The following is a 9,777-nucleotide window of genomic DNA, read 5'->3' on the forward strand; positions in this document are numbered from 1 at the left end:
CAGACACTCCTTGTATCCATGATCACTTTCGGTCACACAGCACATGTTTCCAAGTTTTCAAAATGTCGTCTGCGCCAAGTTCAGCCGAGTTACTACACGTTGGAGGTGAAAGAACCACTGGAGAAAGCATACGAAACCAAAATGGTAAGACAGAACAAAAGGAGTGGGATACATCTCTGCTCAGATTTATTTATCTTTTTTATTTTCTTCACAGTTACCGCGGTTACGGCGATCGCAAACATTGTCAAAAGTTCTTTGGGTCCTGTTGGCCTTGACAAAATGTTGGTCGACGACATTGGGGTAAGATTTCTCTTCAACGTTCATTCGTTGTATAAAATTTAAAAAAAATAATAAGATGCATCGGTCTTTGAAAAGGGGACGAAATGTGAGAGTAAGGACTGATAACTGCTCTGTTCGATAAGTTATTAAAGTTTGCCGGTTCAGCTAGTACATTAATTTCGAACATGTGTACTTAATGTAATGGCGAATATGAAGGTACAATTCATGCTTCAAGTACTTGAGATACTGTCGTTCACTTAAGAAGAAGGAAGAAAGATTGAAAAAAAAAAAAACTGAGGACTATTCCTTTAGAAATAAGCAGTATACATTTAGTGTTACATTCCTTTTCGGTCATTCCCTTGAATTAAGTGTTTGATTTTGCATCATTTGACCAACCCAGAAGGAAAAAAAAGAATAAAATGGCCAGTATGTTACATCGGAAGTACTTGGGTGAGGAAAATAATTTGCCGGGGAACAAGTACATCCTGGTTTTACCTGAATTCACCCACTCTGTACAAATTCTTTTTATTTAATTTTCCTTATTGTTCCCTTTTTCCTTTTTTTTTTTTTTTTTTTTTTTTTTTTTTGCCTAACCAACCAGCCCACCCAGGGCTCCACACTAACGGCAGCCCACTAGCCACAGACTAGTAGAAATTCAGTACTTCTGAGGCCAGCAGCATAATTTCATAGCTACGACCCTGGGATGGGAGACAAAAGCTGGCCTAACTGTCAGATATTTTTGCAGGATGTTACTGTGACCAATGATGGAGCCACGATACTGAAGTTATTGGAAGTTGAACATCCTGCTGCTAAGGTTCTCTGTGAGCTGGCAGACCTTCAAGACCAGGAAGTTGGAGATGGAACAACCTCAGTGGTTATCCTTGCTGCAGAATTTCTTAGGGGAGCTAATGAATTGGTGCGACAGAAGATTCATCCTACATCCATAATTAGTGGCTACAGATTGGCTTGCAAGTAAGCACAGAGTTTTTGTGTGTTTTCCTTCAACTTGGAAATAAGCTATCCACTTTGATTTCTCCAGAGACAAGCTGAGAGGGACATGGTTTCCTTATTTTTTTTTTTTTTTTTCTGCTTGTGACCACAGTGCCATTTCTGACTTCCATTTAATGATTTTAATTTGGATATATCAACAAAGTTGAAATGGTAAATTGGCCACCGTAACAATTACAAAAGCTGACATTTCGGGCGGTAGCCCTTCATCAGAGCGAATAGAGGAATTGTGGGTTGTGTGTGCTTTTAAAGGCAGAAAAAGGAGCTGCGTTATTGGTGGGAACATGGCAACAAGAAAAACAAGAATAAATTAGTGGAATGAAACGCGTTCGTTGATCCTTGTGGGATTTAGACTGCTGGTTTGAAAGATGAGCTTTTGTTCAAGATTTTTACAGCTTTCTGTGCTACCTAAGTGTAAGGAAAGACTGCAGATTGCCATATGTTGCTTAGAATGATTAGGTAAATTAAAATGTCTAGCAACTGGTTTCGATGTGTCCTTGTCATTCCTTTCCACATCTCGAAGGTGTTCTCGGAATCAGTCACCTAGTCTTCTGCCTGTTTCGCCAATGTATATCTTTTTGCAATAAGTGCAATGATTTTAATGATTTTAGGTTACCAATTGGGGACTCGATAAAAAGTTGAGCAAAAAGCCCAGGTTTAGGCTCATATGCAGGTTATGAAAAGCCACAAGCGTTACAGCTAGAGGGTGTTATTTGAAATAAGACCAAAGTTTCCTGTTTAATAAACAAGGAAAAGTATGGTGGCAAGTTGAAATAATTACTTATTGTATCTTGGGAGTGAAAGGGTAAAATAGGATTTTGTTCTTGTTAAGATTCCTTATTTCAGTCAATTTACTTCTACTCCTCAGAGTTCTTTGACTTAACAAAAAAAAAAATCTTCTGTTCATCTTCAGGGCTCAACACTAACAGTAGCCAACTAGCCACAGACTAGTAGAAATTCAGTTATTGGCTAATGGTTTTCGATTTCCACAAGCTAGTTTGGCTAGTAAATAAACTGAAATTGTAGTAACATTTCAGATGTCACTAGCCACTTGGCTAGTAAGTTGAAAAGTTAGTGTCAAGTCTTCCTGCTTCTTTTCAAAAAAGGACTGTCTAAAAGATTTAAATTTGAAAGGAATTGCTATCTTGTCACTCTCTAACATCAGTATGCATATTCTCCATACTGTTCTTCACACATTTTCTTTTAAGGAGAATTTGTATAACAATCAAAATGTCATGTTGGTGATCATTCCCTTTATTCTCGTAGCTTTAATGTGTGATTCAAGGGTGATATTGTAAGGAGAAACTAGATGCTAGTCACTCATAGGTGTCAAATGGGCTAAGTACAGCATTTCTTGTGTTATTGACATCTTGTGGTTAAATTTCAGGGAAGCATGCAAATACATTCAGGAAAATTTGACGATTAATGTCGATGAGCTTGGTAGAGAGAGTATTGTGAATGTCGCTAAGACATCATTGTCATCAAAGTTGATTGGCCAGTCATCAGACTTCTTTGGCGAGATGATTGTCAATGCTGTCACTGCCGTAAAGCGAGCAGGAAATAAGGGTGAAGCCAAGTATCCTATTAAGGCTATTAATGTGTTGAAGGCCCATGGAGGGAGTGCCAAGGAAAGTGTACTTGTGGATGGATATGCTCTGAACTGCACCATAGCATCTCAAGGTATATAATACAAGGCTATATATATATACAAGTAATTTCTTGGCTGGCACTGCTCAAGTTGTCTGGTCAAACTTTTTTTTGAGTGGACACAACACATATTTGGCCAAACAAATATCCATTAAATGGTGTCTTTAGAAATACTTCCCCCACATAAAACAAGTATATTTACCACACTTTTATTGTAAGTGTGGCCTTGAACTTAATGCTGGAAAAATGATATTGCTGTTTTTAAATCCTGAAGTTAGCATGGAATTAAATTCTTTTTTTTTTTTTTTTTTCAGCTATGCCTAAACGAGTGGAAAATGCCAAAATTGCTTGCCTGGATTTTAGCCTTCAGAAGGCCAAAATGCATCTGGGAGTTAGTGTTGTAGTCGAGGATCCTGAAAAGCTGGAAGCTATAAGAAAAAGGTAGGCTGTTCTTCACTCATGAGAAGATTAAAGACATTCTCCTATTTCTTATCTTGTTTATGTTTTTAAATTTTAACCCCCATGAGTGGTTATAAAAGAATTTGTACAAATGAGAATAAAGAAAAAATCAATTAGGGGATTATTCCTTGACGTAATATCAATTTTTTAATTCTTACAAGAATGGATCTCAAACCTTTTATCCTTTATTTCTTTCACTCCCCAAATCTTGTTAGGATTACCAAGTGAGGGTAAAAGTGGCAGAAAAACAGTGGAAATTATTGAGTTACTGATAACAAAAATGTATTCATTATGTAGAGAGGCAGACATTACCAAAGAACGTATCCAGAAGGTTCTTGGTGCTGGAGCCAATGTTGTGTTGGTTAGTGGTGGCATTGATGATCTCTGCCTCAAGTACTTTGTAGAAGCTGGTGCCATTGGTGTCAGGCGGTGTAAAAAGGCTGACCTCAAGAGAATCGCAAGAGCCACTGGAGGTTAGTTTGTGCAGGAATTAACATTATTTTGCGCATTAACACAACATTTTCCGCGGTATGATCCCTGGATATTTTGTCATCATCTATCGGGGAAAAAGAGTACGGTTTGTGGCGGCTAGCGTAACGAGCGCGTTCTTCACGTGGCCCGAACGCGCTCTCCACGCGACCCGCACGCGTTCTCCACGCGACCTGCCACAAAGCTCTTTTATTTAAACGTGATGCTTGATTCGGACCATCATTAATAAGTGACGCGTGGATTTTTGCGGAAAGGCGTGCGTGATTCGTAAATTTATGAACCCGTGTGAGGCGTAGTTTGCCTCCTGAAATGTACATGACCCGTGAATTTTTTTGTTCCATTTCGTGAAAACGTCAAGATTTCCTGAAACCTCTTTTACAAGAAAGAGATTTGAAGCTTTCCCTTTGAATTCGCGTCGCATGAAATGCTTTTTAGAGTGTTCATGACCGTGGATTTTTCTAGAATTCGCGCGTGAAACGTGATTAGGACCCCCATCCCACCCCAGCCCTTTCTGAACCCTTGGCACAGGCCACTAACCTTTTGGTTGGCCTATTTGTCTCCTAGCAACTATGGTGCTGACCTTGGCAAATCTCGAAGGTGAAGAGAGCTTTGACGCCAGTATGCTCGGCTCAGCAGACGAAGTTGTTCAAGAACGAATTTCTGACGACGAGTTGATTGTTATCAAGCGGTAAGTGAACAAGCCCTGTTGTGTTTTTAAGTGTTAGGTTTGTAAATCTTACTTAGAGCATAAAGACAGGTGGCCGGCGAAGAAAGTCAGCCAAAATCAATGATAACAACAGTGCTGCAGTCTTGGTAGCCCATTCGCGAAAAGGCTCTAATTATTAATTCAGCAGAACGCGTGTTTCCCGCCCGCAGGAAGATTTGAGGTGTGTCAAGGAGAGATTTGCCAGAGATCTGGCACTAATAATCGGTTCCAGATCCCTCTCAGACCTCTCGCCGACTCTCGTTGTTCGAAGCCTCATACTTTTCCAATGGACCAAGAAACGTTCGCGCCGAATCGCTTATGAACTCAATAAATAAAACCAGAATAACCTTGTTATACTCCTCTACCGACGCAGCACCACAGTTTTTTTAGAAACTTACCCTCTTTGCTATTAATGATGGTCTGCTATCAGACCAGCGAGACGGTCTTTTATATTTGTTTTCGTTCATGATCATGACTGAACGAAGTAAAGGCATTTTCTGTTGGTAAGTTCTACTGGTAATCTACTTGTGACAATCTTGTTATTATTATTATTTATTTGTTTTTATGTCAATGATTTTAGGTGGGGCAGAGCCCCATACCCATGGAATATGGTCAACCTCTTTTCGTTTGGTTGTCACGTGACTGACAGAGCGTACGTACGTACGTACGTACTTACGTGCCTTCAGATTGCACGGGTAGGGTAGGGGAGACTATCAAAACGAATGGAGGGGTGACTCGGGCGAGTCTTATCAAATGCACATCTTTTATGTTATCAATAATATTACGAACTTAGAGAGCTCCGCTTTTAGGCTTGGCTAAATCTATATATTATTTTGTATTTTTCTTTTCAGACCCAAAGCTCGTTCAGCGTCTTCCATAATCCTCCGAGGGGCCAATGACTTCATGTTAGATGAAATGGAGCGTTCCATGCACGATGCCATCTGTGTAGTAAAGAGAGTTCTCGAGTCCAAAACTGTTGTCCCTGGGGGTGGGGCAGTGGAAGCGGCTTTGTCTATCTATTTAGAGAACTTTGCTACGTCACTGGTAAGTAAGAAACCGTACTCTCCCCTCTCCTCCCCTCCTCCCCCGTCCCCTCCCCTCCCCTCCGATTGCAGGTTGTCTTCAATCTTTGCTGTGATCTTCCATGGCTAATCTCTGTTATTTTCCGATTTATAATCAGGGTTCTCGAGAGCAGCTGGCCATTGCTGAGTTTGCCAACTCACTCCTTGTTATTCCCAAGACGCTGGCAGTAAATGCGGCTCAAGATTCAGCCGAACTCGTGGCTAAACTCCGCGCGTATCACAACACCTCACAAATTAACACAGAGAGAGCCTCCCTCAAATGGTATGTGTAGATGATTTTTATTTAAATTTTTGTGGGCCTGTAAGGAAATCTCTCGAGGAATTTCCGAGACCGTCCCCAAAAACTGTTCAACGGTATTTCACCATTACATCAGCATGATAATAGAGATTGCCATGCCACGCCCACTATTTCAAACTTCAATCCTTTGGTGAACACTTGAGATTCAACTGCAAAGTGGAGGGGGGGGGGGGGGGGGCGGGGAGGAGTTAGTTTTCAAGGGTCTTCAAAACAGCCGGTCAGACCGTGGCGATGCAGAGCAAAACAAACAGCTGCACACGAAAGTACTGCTCAATAAATTTCGTTTAGGTGGCCGCACGACAGGGTTTCTATACAGAGGCTAGAAAGCAAAGTCATCTTTTAAGGCATAGTGAAAATTACCTAGTGTAAGCAGTGCTCAGTTATTTTCTTTTGACTGACTCACGCACAAGGGTTTTCACAAACTTAAAAGCTGGAACCACTTAGTCCAACAAAACATCACTTCATAAAGGAACAATTGTACCTGGTTAAAATACTTCTCAATAGTTTCTGTTAAATAGCTGCATCCCCTGGCCATCTGACATTGAATTACTTGGAGTTTGGAGGGTTGTATGGTATTCAATAAGATCTCGTTATTTTTCTTATACTACTCAGGATTGGTTTGGATCTAATCGAAGGTAAAGTGCGTGACAATATGAAGGCAGGCGTTCTAGAACCTTGCATCAGTAAAATCAAGTGTCTAAAATTTGCAACGGAAGCCGCCATTACAATTCTTCGGATCGACGATATGATTAAATTGAGACCGGAGAAAAAGGAGGAGAGTGCGTACGGACAAGCCATGCAGCGCGGAGAACTGTAGCCAAATGGATATCATTAGGAAGACTGTCACTTTATTAATTTACGATTTTGACACTTGATTTGCCAAGAGATAAGCACGGATTCCTTGCAGTCTTGATATCAGCTTCTTGGATGGGTCGCCAAGACCATTGAACATGGTGACAGTGTTTTGCTGATTGGCATTTACTAGATCTTTCAAGCAATAAAGCGCACTGTTGCTGGATAAATTTTTGTCGCTTTCCTGTTTGGTTTGTGACTTTTTAACCTATCAAAACATGGGCGAGCACACTTAAAAAAGTTATGGACACGTACTTGTTTTTTGATTGGTTAAACAAGAAAAAACTTCTCACTAAAGCTGTCGATCAAAATTGTCGAGTAACATCAGTTGCTTCCCTATGTCGAAGAGAGATAAAGTATAATTGTTCATATCGAGTGCTGACTCGCAAGGAACGAGCAAGTCCTTCAGCGAGTGAAGTGTGTTACAGTGAAACGAAATAAAGGTTTATGATTGTCTTTCCTTTGTTTTTGAGGCTACTGCCACCTGTGGAGGCGAGGCCATAATGTTGTCCTATTCAGTGACTGTAACAATAGAATACGAACAACCTCTTTGCCCCTAACGGAGTCTGCCGAGCTTCACCCGATAATTCCACGCACTTTACTTCTGTCTGCTTCAGATCTGCGGTTGTTCGACGTTTAGTGACGATTTCTTCGAATCGCTTCGAATGTTACTCGGAATTAGCACGTGATCACTCTATCACGATGTTACTCATTGTCTGTTTCGAAGTCCTACAGATGATAAACCTATCGCATGTCTCCCAGAAATGTCTCGAGAGGTGTGATCGGTGCATCATGAAATCGAATGAAAAATTAAAGGACGAATATCTTCGTGCAAGAGAGATCATATTACAGTTTTTTAATCAGAAAATTATGCTAAATAGATCCGAAGAAATTATTTTTTCAGCTCTTTACCGCGACACCACAAAAGATAAAAAACATCTCGCAATAATTTCACGGTCGCGTCACCGGCACGTACTTGAAAGTAGAACTTTTCCTCGAAGAATTATATGAATAGGTCTGAGCTGCACATCATGGAAACTTTGAAAAACAAACTTTTCTATATTCAAAAAGAAAGCATTTTACCGTTTCAGCCAACGACTATTACTCGAACAGGCGCTAAATTGGCGAGGCGAGCAAGGTTTGGCCACTAATGGTCTCTTTCTAATTTTCTAATTTTGCCACTAATGGTCCCTTTCTAATTTTCACCACTGGTGTCAGTTTTCCGATTTTCGTCACAAGTGGCCGCTTTACAATTTTGGCGACTAATGGCCCTCGTCGATTTTTGGCTGCTACAGCACGTTTCCCCAGTCTGGCCACAAGTGGCCGTTTTGCCATTTCACCCACTAGTGGTCGTTTTCCGGTTTTCGCAACTACTGGCCGTTTTCCCATTTTGGCCACTAGTGGCCATTTTCCCATTTTGCCCATTAGAGGCCGTTTTCCCATTGAGGCCACTAGTAGCCGTTTTGTCATTTCTGCCGGCGCCACTACTGGCCGTTTTGCCATTTTGGCCACTAGTGGCCCTCTTACCATTTTAGCCAGTAGTTGCCGTTTTGCCATTTCACCCGGCCCACAAGTGGCCGTTTAATCATTTTTGCCACATGTGGCCGTTTTGCCATTTTGGCCACTAGCGGACGTTCTGCCATTTTTGCCACTAGTGGCCGTTATGCCATTTTTGCTACGAGAGGTCGTTTTCCCATTTTGGTCACTGGTGACCAATTTCCCATTTTTATCACAAGTGGCCGTTTTGCCATTTTCGCCACTGGTGGCCGTTTTCCCCTTTTTGCCACTACTGGCTGTTTTACCATTTAAGCCACTATTGCCCATTTTCCCATTTTGGCCACTAATAGCCCTTTTGCCATTTTGGCCACTGGTGGTCGTTTCCCCATTTTTGCCACCACTGCCTGTTTTGCCATTTTAGCCACTAGTGGCCGTTTTGCCATTTCGGCCACTAGTGGCCCTTTGGCTATTTTGGCCACTAGGGGCCGTTTTGCCATTTTGGTCACTACTGGCCCTTTTGCCACTTTAGCCACTAGTGGCCCTCTAGCTACTTTAGCCACTAGGGGCCGTTTTGCCATTTTAGCCACTGGTGGGCGTTTGGGGATTTTGGCCACAAGTGGCCGTTTAGTGATATTGTCCACTAGTGGTAGTTTAGTGATTTTGACCACTAGTGTCAGTTTAGGGATTTTATCCACTAGGGGCCGTTTGGGAATTTTGTCCACTAGTAGCCGTTTAGTGATATTGTCCACTAGTAGCAGTTTAGTGATTTTCTCCACTAGTGGCCGTTTCGTGATTTTGTCCACTAGTGGCCGTTTAGTGATTTTGTCCACTAGTGGCAGTTTACGGATTTTGTCCACTAGTGGCCGTTTAGTGATTTTGTCCATTTGTGGCCGTTTCGTGATTTTGTCCCCTAGTGGCCGTTAAGTAATTTTGTCCACTAGCGGCAGTTTAGGGATTTTGTCCACTCGTGGCCGTTTAGTGATTTTGTCCACTAGTGGTCGTTTAGTGATTTTGTCCACTAGTGGCCATTTAGTGATTTTGTCCACTAGTGGCCGTTTAGGACACTTGTCCACTAGTGGCCGTTTCGTGAATTTGTCCACTAGCGGCAGTTTAGGGATTTTGTCCGCTCGTGGCCGTTTAGTGATTTTATCCACTAGTGGCCATTTAGTGATTTTGTCCACTAGTGGCCGTTTAGGGATTTTGTCCACTAGTGGCCGTTTAGTGATTTTGACCACTAGTGGCCGTTTAGTCATTTTGTCCACTAGTAGCCGTTTAGTCATTTTGTCCACTAGTGGCCGTTTAGTGATTTTGTCCACTAGTGGCAGTTTACGGATTTTGTCCACTAGTGGCCGTTTAGTGATTTTGTCCATTTGTGGCCGTTTCGTGATTTTGTCCCCTAGTGGCCGTTAAGTAATTTTGTCCACTAGCGGCAGTTTAGGGATTTTGTCCACTCGTGGCCG

General features: G+C 41.8%; 1 protein-coding gene across 1 annotated transcript; it reads left to right on the forward strand.

Annotated features, from left to right (window-relative positions):
• The first annotated feature begins 2 nt into the window (after positions 1–2).
• Positions 3–7,276, forward strand: LOC111326560 (T-complex protein 1 subunit alpha). Its single transcript, XM_088748596.1, has 10 exons — positions 3–144; positions 215–300; positions 1,025–1,251; positions 2,675–2,967; positions 3,249–3,375; positions 3,691–3,866; positions 4,447–4,570; positions 5,440–5,632; positions 5,769–5,932; positions 6,581–7,276. Exons 1-10 carry the CDS (start codon positions 63–65, stop codon positions 6,783–6,785), a joined length of 1,677 nt encoding a protein of 558 aa, XP_088604722.1. The 5' UTR covers positions 3–62; the 3' UTR covers positions 6,786–7,276.
• Positions 7,277–9,777: the final 2,501 nt, after the last annotated feature.

Source organism: Stylophora pistillata, chromosome 2 (genome assembly GCF_964205215.1).
Source record: "Stylophora pistillata chromosome 2, jaStyPist1.2, whole genome shotgun sequence".
NCBI lineage: Eukaryota > Metazoa > Cnidaria > Anthozoa > Scleractinia > Pocilloporidae > Stylophora > Stylophora pistillata.

Excerpts from the sequence above, each read along its gene's own strand:
- LOC111326560 (XM_088748596.1), top strand. The coding sequence starts at position 63 with ATGTCGTCTGCGCCAAGTTCAGCCGAGTTACTACACGTTGGAGGTGAA. Across the intron at positions 1,252-2,674 it reads GGCTACAGATTGGCTTGCAA|GGAAGCATGCAAATACATTC; the intron begins GTAAGCACAGAG and ends GTTAAATTTCAG. Across the intron at positions 3,376-3,690 it reads CTGGAAGCTATAAGAAAAAG|AGAGGCAGACATTACCAAAG; the intron begins GTAGGCTGTTCT and ends TTCATTATGTAG.